The sequence below is a fragment of the Narcine bancroftii genome, chromosome 2 (genome assembly GCF_036971445.1).
Source record: "Narcine bancroftii isolate sNarBan1 chromosome 2, sNarBan1.hap1, whole genome shotgun sequence".
NCBI lineage: Eukaryota > Metazoa > Chordata > Chondrichthyes > Torpediniformes > Narcinidae > Narcine > Narcine bancroftii.
The window spans coordinates 178,614,025-178,635,170 of NC_091470.1; the positions used below are offsets into that span (position 1 = coordinate 178,614,025).

General features: G+C 41.1%; 1 protein-coding gene across 1 annotated transcript in view; it reads left to right on the plus strand.

Annotated features, from left to right (window-relative positions):
• The window catches only part of LOC138754665 (zinc-binding protein A33-like), a 46,133-nt gene that overhangs the window by 15,533 nt on the left and 9,454 nt on the right, over positions 1-21,146 (plus strand). Inside the window, exons 2-4 of the mRNA XM_069919275.1 lie at positions 9,719-9,814; positions 10,826-11,059; positions 20,472-20,494. Coding sequence (XP_069775376.1) covers positions 9,719-9,814; positions 10,826-11,059; positions 20,472-20,494 — 353 coding nt within the window. The remainder of the gene's footprint in view (positions 1-9,718; positions 9,815-10,825; positions 11,060-20,471; positions 20,495-21,146) is intronic.

A 21,146-nucleotide genomic window follows, 5' to 3' on the forward strand; every position in this document is an offset into this window, starting at 1 on the left:
CAATCTGGTTGATTACTTCCAGGAGGGGCGGAATTAATAAATATTTAAATGTTTTATAGAATTCATTGGGAATCCATCCTCTCCTGGTGTCTTATTATTTGGTAATTTTTTTATTATCTCTTGTATTTCTACTACTCCAAATGGCTCTGTTAATTTATTTTGTTCCTCTATTTGTAGTTTTGGTAGTTCAATTTTAGTTAGAAATTCATCTATTTTCCCTTCTTTCCCTTCGTTTTCAGTTCGGTATAATTGTTCATGGAATTCTCTAAAGTTTTCCTTGATCTCCTTTGGATTATATGTGATTTGTTTGTCTTTTTTCCTTGATGCCAATACCATTTTCTTAGCTTGTTCTGTCTTAAGATGCCATGCTAGAATTTTGTGCGTTTTTTCACCGAGTTCATAATATTTCTGTTTTGTCTTCATTATATTCTTCTCCACCTTATATGTTTGTAGTGTTTCATATTTTATTTTTTTATCCGCCAATTCTCTTCTTTTAGTTGTATCTTCCTTCATTGCTAATTCTTTTTCTATATTTACTATTTCCCTTTCCAACTGCTCTGTTTCCTGATTGTAGTCCTTTTTCGTCTTGGTTACATAACTTATTATTTGCCCTCTAATGAATGCTTTCATTGCATCCCATAGTATAAACTTATCTTTCACTGATTTCGTATTTATTTCAAAATACATTTTAATTTGTCTTTCAATAAATTCTCTAAAATCCTGCCTTTTGAGTAACATGGGGTTTAATCTCCATCTATACATTCTTGGAGGATGTCCTCTAACTTTATTGTCAATATTAAGGGTGAATGGTCCGATAATATTCTAGCTTTATATTCTGTTTTTCTTACTCTATCTTGCATACGAGCTGATAACAAAAATAGGTCTATTCTTGAGTATGTTTTATGTCTAGCCGAGTAATATGAATATTCCTTTTCCTTTGGGTGTTGTTTCCTCCATATATCCAAAAGTTGCATTTCTTCCATCGATTTAATTATAAATTTGGTTACTTTGTTCTTTCTGTTAATTTTTTTCCCAGTTTTGTGCATATTTGAGTCAAAATTCAGGTTGAAATCCCCTCCTATTAATATGTTCCCTTGCGTATCTGCTATCTTCAAAAAAATATCTTGCATAAACTTTTGATCTTCTTCGTTAGGTGAATATACATTGAGTAGATTCCAAAACTCCGAATATATCTGACATTTTATCATTACATATCTCCCTGCTGGATCTATTACTTCTTCTTCTATTTTATTTTTTATTTATTTATTTATTTTTAAAATTTTTTTATTTTTCACACCATAAATCACATTAGCCATGATGTACACTTTTTCTTTTTCACACATATACAGTGACTTTTTCTCCCCCCCCTCCCTCCTCCCAAGCCACCCCCCACCCCCCCCTCTCATCCATTTTAGGTATTCAATCTAGGTTGCATTAAACCCGTCAGACAATGTTGTCATTCAACAAAAATACACCAGAAATTCTACTGAGTCCATTCTTTTCTTTCCTTCTCCTTCCATCAACTTAGGTAATGTTTGTCCCCGGTAGGTTTTCGCTATTGTATTTAATGTAAGGCTCCCATACTTGTTCGAATATTTCAATATTATTTCTTAAACTATATGTTATTTTTTCTAATGGAATACATTTATTCATTTCTATATACCATTGTTGTATTTTCAAATTATCTTCCAATTTCCAGGTTGACATAATACATTTTTTTGCTACGGCTAGAGCTATCTTAACAAATCTTTTTTGCGCATCCTCCAAATCAATTCCAAATTCTTTGTTTTTTTATGTTACTTAGGAGAAAAATCTCTGGATTCTTTGGTATATTGTTTTCTGTTATTTTATTTAATATCTGATTGAGATCATCCCAAAATTTTTCTACTCTCTCACATGTCCAGATTGCATGAATTGTTGTTCCCATTTCTTTTTTACATCGAAAACATCTATCAGATACTGTTGGGTCCCATTTATTTAACTTTTGCGGTGTAATGTATAGTCTGTGTAACCAATTATATTGTATCATACGTAGCCTCGTATTTATTGTATTTCTCATCGTTCCAGTACATAATTTCTCCCATGTTTCCTTTTTTATCTTTATATTTAAATCTTGTTCCCATTTTTGTTTAGTTTTACCATTTGTTTCCTCATTCTCCTTTTCTTGCAGTTTAATATACATATTTGTTATAAATCTTTTGATTAACTTTGTATCTGTAATCACATATTCAAGGTTACTTCCCTCTGGTAAACTCAAATTTCTTCCTAATTTATCTTTCAAGTAGGATCTCAGTTGGTAATATGCCAGCGCTGTATCTCCAGTTATATTGTACTTATCTCTCATTTGTTCAAAGGATAAGAATCTACTTCCTGAAAAACAATTTTCTATTCTTTTAATCCCTTTTTTTCCCATTCTCTAAAGGAAAGGTTATCTATTGTAAAAGGGAGTAGCTTATTTTGCGTCAATATTAGTTTTGGTAATTGATAATTTGTTTTATTTCTTTCTACATGAATCTTCTTCCAAATATTGAGGAGATGATGTAATACTGGAGAAGTTCTATGTTGTACCAATTTTTCGTCCCATTTATTTAATATGTGTTCAGGTATCTTTTCCCCTATTTTATCTAATTCTAATCTCGTCCAGTCTGGTTTTTCCCCTCTTCTATTTTAAATGGCACATTTTTACTAATTAATATAGCTACTCCTCTTGCTTTTGAATTATACGGTGCTGCTGTTACGTGTCCTACCCAATCTCTCTTTAATTTCTTGTGCTCCAATTCAGTTAAATGTGTTTCTTGCACAAATGCTATATCAATTTTTTCTTTTTTCAGTAAATTTAGCAGTTTCTTCCTTTTAATTTGGTTATGTATACCATTAATATTTAAAGTCATATAGTTCAGCGTAGCCATTTTATACTTTGTTTATCTTCCCTTTCCGTTTCTCCATCATTACCTTTCCTTCTTATCCATTTCTGCTTTCTTGTTTTGAACACTTCATAAGACAACATTTCTAAAACATCAAACATTTTCCCTATTCTCCTATTTAAAACTTCTTTAACCCCAATCTCCCCTTCCCCTCCTGAGTTGTCCTTTATCCCTTGTCGGACAACCACATCTCCCCTCTCCATTTGGATTTGCGAATTCACTCGCTAACATCAGCTGACCGTAACTCCTCCCCACCCAACCCCCCCCCCCAGAAAAGATTTCAATTTTCATATGTAACAAAGGTCACTCTTTTAATTCCCTCCTTATTCCCTCTATTCCATTTCCCTCCCTTATTAATTCTTGTCTATACTCTATATATTTTCCTCTAAATACGGATACCTTCATGTATGCACACGATATATATACACACATATACCCCTTTACACACATACATATAGATCGTTGTCATTTTTACTCTTATTACATGTCTTCATCTCTCTGCTTGTTCTGTAGTTGTTCTGCAAATTTCCTTGCTTCCTCTGGATCCGAGAATAGTCTTTTTCCATAAGATCGTTTTCGCTGTATTGAACTCCTTCCTCTTCTTCTGGAGTTCAAAACTTATGTGTCTTTTTAGTTCGCAGTCTTTTGTACTCTCGTTACACGTCTTCATCTCTCAGTCTATTTTGTAATTGTTCTGCAAATTTTCGTGCTTCCTCTGGATCCGAGAATAGTCTGTTTTGCTGTCCTGGAATAAATATTTTCAATACCGCTGGATGCTTTAGTATAAATTTATACCCTTTCTTCCATAAAATCGCCTTTGCTGTATTGAACTCCTTTCTCTTCTTCAGGAGTTCAAAACTTATATCTGAATAAATAAAGATTTTTCGCCCTTTGTACTCCAGTGGTTTGTTGTCCTCTCTTACTTTCTCCATTGTTTTCTCCAGTATCTTTTCTCTTGTAGTATATCTTAGGAATTTTACTAAAATAGATCATGGCTTTTGTTGTGGTTGTGGTTTAAAGGTTAATGCCCTCTGTGCCCTTTCTATTTCCATTTCTTGCTGTAGTTCTGGACATCCTAAGATCCTGGGGATCCAATCTTTTATAAACTCTCTCATATTCTTGCCTTCTTCATCTTTCTTAAGGCCCACTATCTTTATGTTATTTCTTCTGTTATAATTTTCCATTATATCTATTTTCTGAGCTAACAGTCCTCTACCTCCATTTCTACTGCTGCTTCTCGTTCTTCCACCTTGTCCATTCTTTTTCCCATTTCTGATAAGGTCATATCTATTTTATTCACTTTCTCTTCTGTACTGTTTATTCTTCTTCTTAAATCACTAAATTCTTGTGCTTGCCATTCTTTCAATGAATCCATGTATTCTTTAATAAGAGAAAGTATATCCATTGTCTTGCCTTTCCCTTCTTCTTCCATTTCACTGTATTCTTCCTCTTCCTCTTCTTCTTCCTCTGGGTTGGCCATCTGTTGTTTCTTTGTTGTCTTTTTCTTCTCTTCTTTCTTGTTTTCGTTGTCTTCTATGTTCTCCTCTTGCTGTTGCTGTTCTGCAGCTGTCATTGCCGGCTGTGGAGATCGACTCCCCAGCTGGTCGCCCCTCCCGTCGGTGTGTTTCTTTGCATGCGCGGTTGCGCACTTTTACTCAGCTCAGCGAGCCATTTTTGTAGTCCACTTTCTACCGACCTGAGGGAGCGGGTTTCTCTCTCCACTGCGGGCCTCTTCGAACAGGTAAGGCCTTCTCCTTCTTCTTCCGTTGTCTTCTCTTCCTCTCTTCTTACCGTTGGTTTCGATTTTTCTTTTTTCGTCGCCATCTTCTTTCCACCTTTATATTCACTTTACTTTAATTTTTATTTTTGTGTCTTTGTGCTTTCCTTTATTTTTTTTGACTTTTCTGGAGAGGGCTGGAGTTCACCGTCCGGCCACTACTCCATCACGTGTCTCCTCCGCTAGAGCTATCTTAACAAATCTTTTTTGTGCACCATCCAAATCAAGTCCAAATTCTTTGTTTTTTATGTTACTTAGGAGGAAGATCTCTGGGTTTTTTGGTATATTGTTTTCTGTAATTTTATTTAATATCTGGTTTAGATCTTCCCAAAATTTTTCTACTTTCTCACATGTCCAGATTGCATGAATTGTTGTTCCTATTTCTTTTTTACAACGAAAACATCTGTCAGATACTGTTGGGTCCCATTTATTTAACTTTTGAGGTGTAATGTTTAGCCTGTGTATCCAGTTATATTGTATCATATGTAACCTCGTATTTATTGTATTTCTCATCGTTCCAGAACATAACTTCTCCCATGTTTCCTTTTTTTTCTTTATATTTAAATCTTGTTCCCATTTTTGTTTAGTTTTACCATTTGTTTCCTCATACTCCTTTTCTTGCAGTTTAATATACATATTTGTTATAAATCTTTTGATTATCATTGTATCTGTAATCACATATTCAAAGTTACTTCCCTCTGGTAAACTCAGACTGCTTCCTAATTTGTCCTTCAAGTAGGATCTCAACTGGTAATATGCCAGCACTGTATCTTGAGTTATATTGTATTTATCTTTCATTTGTTCAAAGGATAATAATCTATTTCCTGAAAAACAATTTTCTATTCTTTTGATCCCTTTTTTCTCCCATTCTCTAAAGGAAAGGTTATCTATTGTAAAAGGGAGTAACTGATTTTGCGTCATTATTAGTTTTGGTAATTGGTAATTTGTTTTATTCCTTTCTACATGAATCTTCTTCCAAATATTGAGTAGATGATGTAATACTGGAGAACTCCTACGTTGTACCAATTTTTCATCCCATTTATATAATATGTGTTCAGGTATCTTTTCCCCTATTTTATCTAGTTCTAATCTAGTCCAATCTGGCTTTTCCCTTGTTTGGTAAAAATCTGATAGGTATCTTAATTGTGCGGCTCTATAATAATTTTTAAAATTTGGCAGTTGTAAGCCTCCTTGTTTATACCATTCTGTTAATTTATCTAGTGCTATCCTGGCCAACCTTTCAAAGCATTTCATCACAGTAGATTAGGGTGCTACTGGGCGCTAGTCATCGAGGCAGCCCACTCTGCTCTTCCTGGGAGACGGGATGATCTAACCAAAGGATCAGGAACCAATTGTCCGATCCTTTACGGAACTCCCTTGAACTTCTCTTGTCAGCCGAAATTGGGGCATCAGCACCCATCTCCATGCTGCAGTTCTTCGTGGCAAAGCACAGATACAGGCCCTTCAGCCTGCAGCCCCTGTCGATGATCATACCCTTGACATCGATCCCATTGCCCCTACCACCCCTGACAGTCAATTAGAGGTCAATCCACAAGACAGCAGAGAGGATCTCTCCCTTTCCCCACCCCCACCCCCCACCATATCACCGTAATCTACCGGGGTCGTTGTCTGAAAGAGGGCATGCAAAATCACTGAGGACCCCTTCCACCCTGCACACGGCTACTCCCATCAGGAGAAGAGATGCAGGAGGATCAGAGCCAGCACCACCAGGGTGAGGATCAGCTTCTTCCCACAGGAACCACTCACACTGACCCTCCGAGATTTTTGTTTGTACAAAACAATACTGATCGATTTATTTGTATAGATAAAATACTTATCCTGCCTCTGTGTGTGTGTGTGTGTGTGTGTGTGTGTGTGTGTGTGTGTGTTGCATCTGGGTGTGTGTCCATGTGTTTTGCACTGAGGACCGGAGAACGCTGCTGTTTCGTTGGGTTGTACTTGTACAATCAGATGACAAAAAACTTGAATTAACAGTCAGTCCAGATGGGAATCTCTACCTCCCCCACCCCTCACTGTGTTCCAGATCCTCACCCACCTTTGGGTGAAAAGTGCCTTTTTCAGATCCCGTCTGAACCTCCCTCTCCCTCCCCCCACACCTCTTGTTATGCCCATCTGCGAAGAGGAAATGGCCTACTGTAGCCCTAATCCTGATCATGTATCCCCCACTCCCCTCTCCTGCCTCCCTTGCTGTAAAGGAAGCAGTAAAAAATGCTGGAGAACACCTGTCCAAGGCCAGACTGAGACCACCCACAAACTGGAGGAACAATAGCTCATCTTCTGACTGGGGCCCCTCCAACCGGATGCCATTGCCATTAACTTCCATTAGGCCCCCAACTCCCATCTTCGTCTCCCTATCTCCATTCCTCTCATTTTCTCTCTCTCTCCCTTTTCCTTCTGCCCCCTTTCACAGAGCCAATTGTTACTGAAATATTTTGCTTGAGAAATATTGTTGTTGGCCCATTTCCTTTGGGGGTCTGAAACTGTGAAAGGTTAGTAAGGAAGGTTTAGTCACTAGGGATTAATAGAGAAATAGTAAGATGGGTTCAAAGGTGGCTGGAGGAGAGACTGCAGAGGGTCATGGTGGACAACTGTCTGTCAGGATGGAAGCCTGTGATGAATGGTGTGCCTCAAGGATCGGTGCTAGGTCCCCTGTTGTTCATAATTTATATTAATGATTTGAATGATGGGGTGGTTAACTGGGTAAGTAAACAAACAGATGATACAAAAATTGGGGGTGTGGTAGAGAGCGAGGAAGGTTTTCAGGGATTACAGAGGGATTTGGTTTGTCTGGAAAATTGAGCTGAAAGATGGCAGATGGAATTTAATGTAGAGAAGTGTGAGGGGCTTTATTTCGGAAAAAGTAATCGAAATAGGACATATAATTATATAACAAGTCAATGAGAGATGATTAAAACATGGTTTCCAAACTTTTTCTTTCCATCCACATCCCACCTGAAGCAACCCCTTACTGATCACAGAGCCCGATGGCTGTGGGATTACTTAAAGTTGGATGCACTGCTTAGAGGCTGCCTCATTTAATGTATTTAAGCTCCCGAGAAATAATTTTGAATACCATCCGCACATATGACCCAAATAAATATATTTTTAAAAAAATGACGTGATTTATGTTGTATTTTATCAACTATAACGGAGAATGCAGTGCATGTAAGAGACAAAATGTGCATCCTGAGACCCTGGGGCTGGGTGCAGCCATCTTGATTCCTGTGCGTGTGTACGCATCTTTGGTAGGCACATGTGCGCTGGGTTTGTCCCACAGCATTCAGTTGGCATATGCATGAGAGTCAAGGATGCAATTCTGCGATCGTTGGGGTGCGCTTCCCTCCTGCATGCGGGTGCGCCAACCGGACTCCACAACACAAACCCACCGAAGGCCTGCGTGTGCGCCGACCAAAGACACGTGCATGCGCACAGGAATCAAGATGGCTGCGACCAGCCCTGGGATGCCGACAAAGCAGGTAAGCGCGGAGCAGAATGGTTGAATGCCAAATTTTAAAAAAATTTAAAAATTTTCACACTATAAACCATATCAATCAAAATACACACAAACATTTCCCTCTTAAATATACACAGTGGCATTTTCTCCCCTTTTATCCCCCCTCCCTTCCCTCCCTCCTTCCCACCCCCCTCCAAACCCATTAAACATTCAACATATACAATACAATAAAACCATTAAACAATCTCATCACACAATGAAAATAAACAAGAAAATTGTGTCATCGACTTTTACACACTGGGTCAGGTCATTTCGTCTTCTTCTCATTCTATCATTTTAGGGGGTGGAGGTCCGCGGTAGGCTCCCTCTGTTGTGTTCCATGTACGGTTCCCAAATTTGTTCAAATAATGTGACTTTATTTTTTAAATTATATGTTATTTTTTCCAATGGAATACATTTATTCATTTCCATGTACCATTGCTGTATTCTCAGGCTCTCTTCTGATTTCCAAGTTGACATTATACATTTTTTGCTACTGCTAAGGCTATCGTAATAAATATTTTTTGCACTTCATCCAGTTTGAGGCCTAATTCTTTACTTTTTATATTACTTAAAAGAAAGATCTCTGGATTTTTTGGTATGTTGCTTTTTGATATTTTATTTAATATCTGATTTAGATCTTCCCAAAACTTTTTCACTTTCTCACATGCCCAAATTGCATGTACTGTTGTTCCAGTTTCCTTCTTACAGCGAAAACATGTATCTGATAATGTTGGAGGTTGATTGCCAAACTGAGGAAGCTTTAAGTTGCTATCGTCAAATGTATGGTGGGGAAAAAAAAAGATTTGATTGAAAAGTTTGCTTAAGACTTCAGCACTCCACGGCCAAACTTCTGCCCATTCCGTGATACGACCAACCCTTTGGTGGCGGTGGGGTCGTAAGTCAGGGCATTGGGAGCTTTGTAGGATGAGTCTGCGGTGGGCGCACCAGGAGCTCCGGAGGACAGGTCTGTGGTGGGGGCCGTCAGGAGCTCCGGAGGGTGGCTCTGCGGTGGGGGGCATCGGGCGCTCTGGGGGATGAGTCCAGTGGGGCATCAGGAGCTGCGTAGGGCAGCTCTTTGGTGGGGGCATTGGGAGCTTCGTAGGATGAGTCTGCGGTGGGGGCATCGGGTGCTCCGGAGGGCGAGTCTACGGTGGGGGCGTCAGGAGCTCCAGAGGGCGGGTTTGTGGTGGGGTCATCAGGATCTCTGTAGGGTTGGACTGCGGTGGGGGAACCTGGAGTCAGGATCTCCGTAGGGTGGACAGCCGGTTCTTTACGAGATGTACAGAAAATTCCAGTATTTTTTAGCAAAAAATAGGGGGCGGACTTTGTTGTTATCAAAACTTACTCGAGAATACGTGGTGGGCTTTGTGGCCCTGCCCTGCATGTTAGATGGTCGTCTGCTCCCCATGAACTCATGGGCCCGAGGACTTGGGCTGACCCTTGCCGCAGGGTGAAATTCCACAGTGCCCACTGACATATCCCCTGGTGTGTTCCCCACAGGAGAAACTGGAGAACTCGGCTGCATTCCTGGTGAAGAGAATGGAGGAATACAGACATGCAGAGATCAGCCAGAGCTCCAGAATGTCTGAGACCCTGGTGAGACCTTATCAAGTGGTGGACGGTGGTCGAGGGAACTCTCATCGGCCTGAGTCCAAGTCCCAGCACCCTGTCACTGTGTTTTGGATCCCATACACCCAATCACCATGTCACACTGGATCTCGTAGAACCGTAGAGCATTAAAGCACAGAAACAGGCCCTTCATCCCCTCTAATCTGAGCCTGGTCCTACTGAGCTGCACCCCAATCACAGCCCTCCATCCCCCTCCCATCCACGAACCTGTCCAAATTTTTCTTCAATGTTAAAATTGAGCCCATATTCACTACTTGAGCTTATTCCACACCCCCACCGCTTTCTGTGTGAAGTTCCCCCTAAACCTTTCCCCTTTCACCTTTAACCCATGTCCTCAGTGGGAAAAGCCGACCTACATTGATCTGACCCACACAGATATCTTTCCCATACTGGACTCCACCCATCCTCGCTGCCTGTGATCTGGTCCCTGTCTATGACCGCTGTGTTCAGTTTCTACCCTTCGTAGCCCTCTTCCACCAGCAGTGATGAAGCACCCTGCCCAGACCTCCAGGCTCATCATTGCGAATGGGATGGGGGGGGGGAGGGCTTGAATTCTATCCCATGGGAAGGGGATGTCATTTGAGAAGTGTCCTGGTCCCACTGCAGTTGATATCCCATTAGTGATGCAGCTGGGTGACCTGGGGACAAGGGGCATGACAGGCATTGGCGAGAAGGGTCCGATTCACCAGCACATCCGACTGGCGGTGGATGTGATCTGATCCACGTTGGCACATCTATGGTGTTAGACACGAAGTTTCACCATCTGCACTCACTTCCACGATGGATGTGTGTGTGTGCATGTATCCGTGTGTGTGTGTGTGTGTGTGTGTGTGTGTGTGTGTGTGTGTGTGTGTGTGTGTGTGTGTGTGTGTGTGTGTGTGTGTGTGTGTGTGTGTGAGTGTGTGTGTGTGAGGTGAAAGTGTGTGTGTCCACCCTGCGTTACCTGCTATCTGTGAACTCCCCCTGTGTCCTTCCCAGGAGCTGGGCGAGACCTTGAAGGAAAACATCCAGGCCCAATTTCTCCAAATGCACCAGTTCCTGTGGGAGCAGGAGGTGACACTCAGCGAGCGGCTGACCAAGGAATCGCAGGGCTTGGTACAGGCTCTGGGAACAAACCTCAAGCTGGTGGCCAAGAGGAACATCTCCGCCGACAAGCTCATCACAGAGATACGCTCTCTGATTGAGACCGAGGACCAGTCCAGGCTCCTGATGGTGAGGCCAGATTGAACTTGTCTGGGGAGATCCCTGGGGCATGTGTAAGGATGGGAGAGGATCAAATGAGAGTTATGAGGTCATACAGCATGTCAACAGGCTGCTCAGTCCATCATGTCATGCTGAACATTGAGCATCCAATCACTCATTCCCCACGTGACAATCTACACCTCAGTCACAAGATCAGGGCCAATTATCCCACCGCTTGTAGGTCATAGCAAACCTGAAGGATGGCAGAAATAATCAGGCCTCATAGATGATCCAGTGGGCATTCTCCAGTGTACAAGCCCCCCCCACCTTCCAAAGGAAGGGGTTGACTCGTCTTGGAGATGCATGTCCCCGTGAAACCACGGAATTGGGAGGGTGCAATTAACAGAGTGTGGAAAACATCCACAAGGAGGCTTCCTCTTGACTCTGCCCTGGTGGATGGGATTTTGAGTGTTGAAAAAATATTTGTTGGGAGAACTTTGCCTCCCTGAATCTATCTGTCTGGCCCTGGAAGAACTTTGTACATTTCCATGAAATCATCTTTCAATCTTCAAGAGACACTGTCCTGGTCAAAGCCCTCTCCCAGCAACTAATCAAGTGCTGTATCCCCGCCGGTCACATGAGACCACACTCGGAGGATTGTGTTCAGTTCTGGTTGCCCCATTACAGGAAGGATGGGGAAGCTGTGGAGAGGGGGAAGAGGAGACTCCCCAGGATGTTGCCTGGATTGGAGAACATGTGAGGCGATGCATCAAATTTGACGGCTGAGGACAGGGATAATGGTCAATATTTAACAGTATGGATGAACAGGGGGTCCAAATCCATGCATCGCTCAAGATTGCTGAACAGGTTGACAAGATGGGTGAGAAGGTCTATGGGACACTGGGCTTCATTAGTTGAGGGATTGAGTTCAGGGGTCGAGAGGTCATGTTGCATCTTGACAAATCCCTGATGAGACGACACTTGGAGGATTGTGTTCAGTTCTGATCGCCTCATTACAGGAAGGATGTGGAAGCTACGGAGAGGGGGCTGAGGTGATTCACCAGGATGTTGCCTGGATTGGAGAGTGTGTTTTATGAGACCAGGTTAGCAGAGCTGGGACTTTTCCCTTTGAAGCGAAGAAGGACGAGAGGAGACTTGACAGAGGTCGACAAGGTTATGAAAGGTATAGTCAGGGTGTCCAGCCAGCGCCTGTTTCCGAGGTGACTGTAATAAATACCAGAAGGAGGGAGGTTTAGGGGAGATGTCAGGGGTAACTCTTTTTACACAGAGAGTGGTGGGGGCCTGGGATACCTTGCCGGGGGGGGGGGGTGGTGGAGGATGGAACATTAGGGGGCATTTAAAAGGCTTTTAGATAGACACATGGATGGAAGTAAAGCAGAAGATTACGGGGGAAGATGATGCTGGAGAGAATAGGTGGAGACTGGGGGATCGCTTCGTGAAGCACCTTCGCTTTGCCGTATCTCCCAGGGGCTGACCACTTCAATTCCGGGCCCCACTCCCGCGCCGTCATGGCCTCGTGTACCGCCCAACCAGGGCCACCCATAAACTGGAGGAGCAACACCTCTTTTTCCGTCTGGGTCCCTCCCCAACCGGGACGGCATTAACGTCGACGTCAGTTTCTGTTGGCCCACTACCCGCTCCCCCTTCCTCTGCCTCCTTCCCTCCAGTGGCAGGTGAAATATAACATTAGAATGTGTACGGTGGAGGAGTCACGTGATGGAGTAGTGGCCGGTCAGGGAATTCCAGCCCTCTCCCGAAAAGTTAAAAAAAACCACACAAAGCACAAAGGTACAAGATTAAAATTTATAATAAAGTAAAAATAAAGGTGAGAAGAAAATGGCAGCGAAGAGAGAAAAGTCGAAAACAACGGGAAGAAAAGAGGAAGAAAGAATGTCGGAAGAAGAAGGTGAAGGCCTTACCTGTCCGAAGAGGCCCGCCGCGGAGAGAGAAGCCCGTTCCCTCAGGTCAGTGGAAGTCCCGGGCTCGGGACTACAAAAATGGCTCGCAGAGCCGAGTAAAAGTGCGCAACCACGCATGCGCGAGGAGTCACGCATGCGCGATACGCATTAAAAAAAAACACTGACAGGAGGGGGGAACAGCTGTGGAGTCGATCTCCACAGCTGAGAGAGACACCTGCAGCACAGCAGCAGGTGCAGAACACAGACAATAACGACAACAAGAAAGAAGAGGGTAAAAAGAAAACAAGGAAACAACAGATGGTCAACCCAGAGGAAGAAGAAGAAGAAGAAGAGAAAGAAGTGGAAGAAGAAGAGAAAAGCAAGACAATGGATGTATCTTTTTTTAAAGAATATATGGAATCAGTGAAAGAATGGCAATTACAAGAATTTAATGAGATAAAAAGAATTAAGAATGCAGAAGAAAAAATGAATAAAATAGAAATGGCCATGTCAGAGATAGGAAAAAGAGTGGAAAATATGGAAGAACGAGAAATAATTGTAGAAATGGAAGTAGAGGAATTAAAAGAGAAATTAGAAGATTCTAATAAAAAAGTTAAAGAGGCACATGAGCTTTTAGCTCAGAAGATAGATATAATAGAAAACTATAATAGAAGAAATAATATAAAGATAGTGGGCCTTAAGGAAGATGAAGAAGGCAAGAATATGAGAGAATTTATAAAAGATTGGATCCCCAGGGTCCTAGGAAGACCAGAATTACAGGAAGAAATGGAAATAGAGAGGGCACATAGAACTTTAGCCCCGAAACCACAACCGCAGCAAAAACCAAGATCCATTTTAGTAAAATTCTTAAGATATACAACAAGAGAAAATATATTGGAGAAAGCAATGAAGAAAGTAAGAGAAGACAAAAAGCCACTGGAATATAAAGGTCAAAAAATTTTTTTCTATCCAGACATAAGTTTTGAACTCCTGAAGAAGAGGAAGGAGTTCAATACAGCAAAAACGATCTTATGGAAAAAAGGATATAAGTTTATGTTAAAGTACCCAGCGGTACTTAAAATAGTTATTCCAGGGCAACAAAACAGACTATTCACGGATCCAGAGGAAGCAAGGAAAACTGCAGAACAACTACAAAACAAGCAGAGAGATGAAGACATGTAATGAGAGTAAAAATGACCACGAACTATATGTATGTGTGTAAAGGAGTATATGTGTGTATATATATATAGTGTGTATACAAAAGAGTCTGGAAAAACAACCAACTGAAAAACCTCACAAAGATAAGCGTATACAGAGCCGTTGTCATACCCACACTCCTGTTCGGCTCCGAATCATGGGTCCTCTACCGGCATCACCTACGGCTCCTAGAACGTTTCCACCAGCGTTGTCTCCGCTCCATCCTCAACATTCATTGGAGCGCTTTCATCCCTAATGTCGAAGTACTCGAGATGGTAGAGGTCGACAGCATCGAGTCCACGCTGCTGAAGATCCAGCTGCGCTGGGTGGGTCACGTCTCCAGAATGGAGGACCATCGCCTTCCCAAGATCGTGTTATATGGCGAGCTCTCCACTGGCCACCGTGACAGACGTGCACCAAAGAAAAGGTACAAGGACTGCCTAAAGAAATCTCTTGGTGCCTGCCACATTGACCACCGCCAGTGGGCTGATATCGCCTCAAACCGTGCTTCTTGGCGCCTCACAGTTTGGCGGGCAGCAACCTCCTTTGAAGAAGACCGCAGAGCCCACCTCACTGACAAAAGGCAAAGGAGGAAAAACCCAACAACCAACCCCAACCAACCAATTTTCCCCTGCAGCCGCTGCAACCGTGTCTGCCTGTCCCGCATCGGACTTGTCAGCCACAAACGAGCCTGCAGCTGACGTGGACTTTTACCCCCTCCATACATCTTCGTCCGCGAAGCCAAGCCAAAGAAAAAAGAAATACATGAATGTATCCGTATTTAGAGGAAAATATATAGGGTATAGACAAGAATTAATAAGGGAGGGAAAGGGAATAGAGGGAATAAGGAGGGAATTAAAAGAGTGACCTTTGTTACATATGAAAAGTGAAATCTTTTCTGGGGGGGCTGGGTGGGGAGGAGTTATGGTCACTACAAAATCAGTTGACGTTTGCGAGTGAATTTGCAAATCCAAATGGAGAGGGGAGATGTGGTTGCCCGACAAGGGATAAAGGGCAACTCAGGAGGGGGAGGGGAGAATGAGGTTAAAGAAGTTTTAAATAGGAGAATAAGGAAAATGTTTGATGTTTTAGAAATGTTGTCTTATAAAGTGTTCAAAACAAGAAAGCAGAAATGGATAAGAAGGAAAGGTGAAGATGGAGAAACGGAAAGGGAAGATAAACAAAGTATGAAATGGCTACGCTGAACTATATGACTTTAAATATTAACGGAATACATAACCAAATTAAAAGGAAGAAACTGCTAAATTTACTGAAAAAAGAAAAAATTGATATAGCATTTGTGCAAGAAACACATTTAACTGAATTGGAGCACAAGAAATTAAATAGAGATTGGGTAGGACATGTAACACCAGCGTCGTATAATTCAAAAGCAAGAGGAGTAAATATATTAATTAGTAAAAATGAGCCAATTAAAATAGAAGAGGAAATAATAGATCCAGCAGGGAGATATGTAATGATAAAATGTCAGATATATTCGGAGTTTCTGGAATCTACTCAATGTATATTCACCTAACGAAGAAGATCAAAAGTTTATGCAAGATATTTTTTTGAAGATAGCAGATGCACAAGGGAACATATTAATAGGAGGGGATTTCAACCTGAATTTGGATTCAAATATGGACAAAACTGGGAAAAAAATTAACAGAAAGAACAAAGTAACCAAATTTATAATTAAATCGATGGAAGAAATGTAACTTTTGGATATATGGAGGAAACAACACCCAAAGGAAAAGGAATATTCATATTACTCGGCTAGACATAAAACACTCAAGAATAGACCTATTTCTGTTATCAGCTCGTATGCAAGATAGAGTAAGAAAAACAGAATATAAAGCTAGAATATTATCGGACCATTCACCGTTAATATTGACAGTAAAGTTAGAGGACATCCCTCCAAGAATGTATAGATGGAGATTAAACTCCATGTTACTTAAAAGGCAGGATTTTAGAGAATTTATTGAAAGACAAATTAAAATGTATTTTGAAATAAATACGGAATCAGTGAAAGATAAGTTTATACTATGGGATGCAATGAAAGCATTCATTAGAGGGCAAATAATAAGTTATGTAACCAAGATGAAGAAGGACTATAATCAGGAAACAGAGCAGTTGGAAAGGGAAATAGTAAATATAGAAAAAGAATTAGCAATGAAGGAAGATACAACTAAAAGAAGAGAATTGGCAGATAAAAAAATAAAATATGAAACACTACAAACATAAAAGGTGGAGAACAACATAATGAAGACAAAACAGAAATATTATGAACTAGGGGAAAAAACACACAAAATTCTAGCATGGCAGCTTAAGACAGAACAAGCTAAGAAAATGATATTGGCGTCAAGGAAAAAAGACAAACAAATCACATATAATCCAACGGAGATCGAGGAAAACTTTAGAGAATTCTATGAACAATTATACCAAACTGAAAATGAAGGGAAAGAAGGGAAAATAGATGAATTTCTAACTAAAATTGAACTACCAAAACTACAAATAGAGGAACAAAATAAATTAACAGAACCATTTGAAATAGTAGAAATACAAGAGATAATAAAAAAATTACCAAATAATAAAACGCCAGGAGAGGATGGATTCCCAATAGAATTCTATAAAACATTTAAAGATTTATTAATTCCTCCCCTCCTGGAAGTAATCAACCAGATTGACAAAACACAAAGCTTACCAGATTCATGTAAAACAGCAATAATTACAGTAATACTAAAGCAAGGGAAAGATCCACTCACACCAGCGTCATATCGACCAATATCATTACTTAACACAGATTATAAGATAATAGCTAAACTATTAGCAAACAGATTAGCAGAGTATGTACCTAAAATGGTAAATCTAGACCAAACTGGATTTATTAAAAAAAGACGCAAAACAGACAATATTTGTAAATTTATTAACTTAATTCATGCAGTAGAAGGGAGTAAAGCGCCAACAGTAGCAGTTGCTTTAGACGCAGAGAAGGCCTTTGACAGAGTAGAATGGAATTATTTATTCAAAGTATTGCAAAAATTCAGTTTACCAGAGAAGTATATTAATTGGATTAAAGCATTATATAAGGGGCCATTGGCAAAAGTGACAGTAAATGGATATATATCAAAGCAATTTAACTTAAGCAGGTCAACACGGCAGAGATGCCCACTATCACCCTTATTGTTCACGTTAGCTATAGAACCACTAGCAGAATTGATAAGAACAGAAAATAATATAAAAGGGATAAAAATAAAAAAATAAAATCAGTTTATTTGCGGATGATGTTATAGTATACTTAACAGAACCAGAACTATCAATAAAAGAATTATATAAGAAATTGAAGGAATATGGAGAAGTGTCGGGTTACAAGATTAACGTAAATAAAAGTGAAGCAATGCCAATGAATAATGCGGATTTCTCAAAATTTAAGAAGGAATCACCATTCAGATGGCAAATGCAAGCAATAAGATACCTAGGTATACAGATAAATAAAAATCTCGGCCATCTATATAAACTCAATTATTATCCACTAATGAAAAAATTACAGGATGATTTAAAGCATTGGAAAGATTTACCATTAACACTAATAGGAAGGATAAACTGTATTAAAATGAACATTTTCCCAAGGATATTATACCTATTTCAGGCATTGCCAATACACTTGACAGAGAAATTCTTCAAGGAGTTAAAGAAAATAATAAGGAAATTTTTATGGAAAGGGGGGAAACTGAGGATAGCACTAGATAAATTAACAGAATGGTATAAACAAGGAGGCTTACAACTGCCAAACTTTAAAAATTATTATAGAGCCACACAATTAAGATACCTATCAGATTTCTATGGACTAGATTAGAATTAGATAAAATAGGGGAAACGATACCTGAACACATATTATATAATGGGATGAAAAATTGGTACAACGTAGGAGTTCTCCAGTATTACATCATCTACTCAATATTTGGAAAATATTCATGTAGAAAGGAATAAAACAAATTACCAATTACCAAAACTAATATTGATGCAAAATTAGTTACTCCCTTTTACAATAGATAACCTTTCCTTTAGAGAATGGGAGAAAAAAGGGATCAAAAGAATAGAAAATTGTTTTTCAGGAAATAGATTATTATCCTTTGAACAAATGAAAGATAAATACAATATAACTCAAGATACAGTGCTGGCATATTACCAATTGAGATCCTACTTGAAGGATAAATTAGGAAGCAGTTTGAGTTTACCAGAGGGAAGTAACTTTGAATATGTGATTACAGATACAATGATAATCAAAAGATTTATAACAAATATGTATATTAAACTGCAAGAAAAGGAGAATGAGGAAACAAATGGTAAAACTAAACAAAAGTGGGAACAAGATTTAAATATAAAGAAAAAAAAGGAAACATGGGAGAAGTTATGTTCTGGAACGATGAGAAATACAATAAATACGAGGTTACGTATGATACAATATAACTGGATACACAGGCTATACAATACACCTCAAAAGTTAAATAAATGGAACCCAACAGTATCTGACAGATGTTTTCGATGTAAAAAAGAAATGGGAACAACAATTCATGCAATCTGGACATGTGAGAAAGTAGAAAAATTTTGGGAAGATCTAAACCAGATATTAAATAAAATTACAGAAAACAATATACCAAAAAATCCAGAGATCTTCCTCCTAAGTAACATAAAAAACAAAGAATTTGGACTTGATTTGGATGGTGCACAAAAAAGATTTGTTAGGATAGCGCTAGCCGTAGCAAAAAAATGTATCATGTCAACCTGGAAATTGGAAGATAATTTGAAAATACAACAATGGTATATAGAAATGAATAAATTTATTCCATTAGAAAAAATAACATATAGTTTAAGAAATAATATTGAAATATTTGAACAAATATGGGAGCCTTACATGAAACACAATAGAGAAACCTACCGGGGACATTCACTACCTAAATTAACGAAAGGAGAAGGAAATGAAAAGAATTGATTCAGTGGAATTTCTTGTATATTTTTATTGAATGACAACATTGTTTGACTGGTTTAATGTATCTTAGATTTTGTACTTTAAATGGATGGTGGGGGGAGGTAGGGAGGGTGGGATGGGAGGAGGGAGGGGGTAGAGAAAATGGCACTGTATATATTTGAAAAGGAAAATGTATGTATCATGGTTAATGTGGTTTATGGTGTGAAAAATAAAAAATTTAAAAAAAAAAGAATGTGTACGGTCATGCACTTTGGCACAAGGAATAGACAGGCAGACTATTACTTAGGTGGGGAGAAAATTCAAAATTCGGAGGTCCAAGGTTGCCCTCCAGGTTGAGTTGGTGGTGAAGAAGGCAAATTGGTGTTGGCGTTCATTTTTAGAGGGGCAGTGTACAGGAGCAGGGATGTAATGTTGAGGCTTCATATGGCACTGGTGAGACCTCACATGGAGAATTGGGTACAGTTTTGGGCCCTGTATTTGAGAAAAGATGAGCTGGCATTGGAGAGGGTTCAGAGATTTACTAGAACGATACCAGGAATGAAAGGGTTAGTGTATGAGGAACGATTGTCGGCCCTTAGACTGCCCTTGTTGGACAGAAGGATGAGGGGGAACCTCATAGAGATATTTCAAATACTAAAAGGCTTGGACAGAGTAGATGTGGGATGTTTCTCACGGTCGGGGAGTCGAGGACGAGAGGGGACAACATCAGGATAAAAGGGCATCCAATTAAAACAGGAATGCGGAGAAATTTCTCCATCAAGAGGTTCGTGAGTCTGTGGAACTTGTTCAAAGTGAGGTCGTTGCTTGTGTTTAAGGCAGAGATCGACTGGAATTTGATTAGTCAAGGAATCAAGGGTCACGGGGAGAAGATCAGGGAGTGGGGATGGGTGGGAGGGTGGATCAGCTCATGGTAGAATGGCAGGGCGGACCCAATGGGCCAATCTCTGCTCCCACATTCTGTGGTTGTGTGTGGACGAGCCAGATCCTGGAGGAAAGTCTGGACAATCGGATTCTGGGTTTTCGGGTCAACTATCAGGAATCGTGGGCACCATCATTCTGGGTGGTGGGGTTAACGTCGCCTTATCCAAGTGTCGCTGGAGGTGTGTGGAGAACTGATTGGGTGTGGGTCTGGAGGTTACTGGGAGAAACAGGGGCCCAGGGCAAGATCCAGGGTCCATGCTGGGGAACGCGGGTGAGACCAGTTCTCCGAGGTTGAAGTTTGAGAGGGGTCTCTGAATGTGGTAAATCATGGGGATCGGGGGTGGGGGGGTGGGGTGGTCTGCTGGTTGAAGGCAAGCGCTTGGTGCACTAATTGTGCTGGTTTTCGATTTTTTGTCAGGAAACGAAGAACCTTCTCCAAAGGTGAGCAACGTCAACCCTGATTGTGGTTCCATGTGCAACGGGTGCACCATGGAGCTGTGAGAAATGGATGTGTGTGAGTGGGAGAGAGAGGGAGAGTGGGAGAGAGGGGGAGAGTGGGAGAGAGGGGGAGAGTGGGAGAGAGAGGGAGAGTGGGAGAGAGGGAGAGCAGGAGAGAGGGGGAGAGTGGGAGAGAGGGGGAGAGTGGGAGAGAGAGGGAGAGTGGGAGAGAGGGAGGGCGGGAGAGAGGGGGAGAGTGGGAGAGAGAGGGAGAGTGGGAGAGAGAGGGAGAGTGGGAGAGAGAGGGAGAGTGGGAGAGAGGGAGAGCGGGAGAGAGGGGGAGAGTGGGAGAGAGAGGGAGAGTGGGAGAGAGAGGGAGAGTGGGAGAGAGAGGGAGAGTGGGAGAGAGGGAGAGCAGGAGAGAGGGGGAGAGTGGGAGAGAGAGGGAGAGTGGGAGAGAGAGGGAGAGTGGGAGAGAGAGGGAGAGTGGGGGAGAGTGGGAGAGAGGGAGAGCGGGAGAGAGGGGGAGAGTGGGAGAGAGAGGGAGAGTGGGAGAGAGAGGGAGAGTGGGAGAGAGAGGGAGAGTGGGAGAGAGGGAGAACGGGAGAGAGGGGGAGAGTGGGAGAGAGAGGGAGAGTGGGAGAGAGAGGGAGAA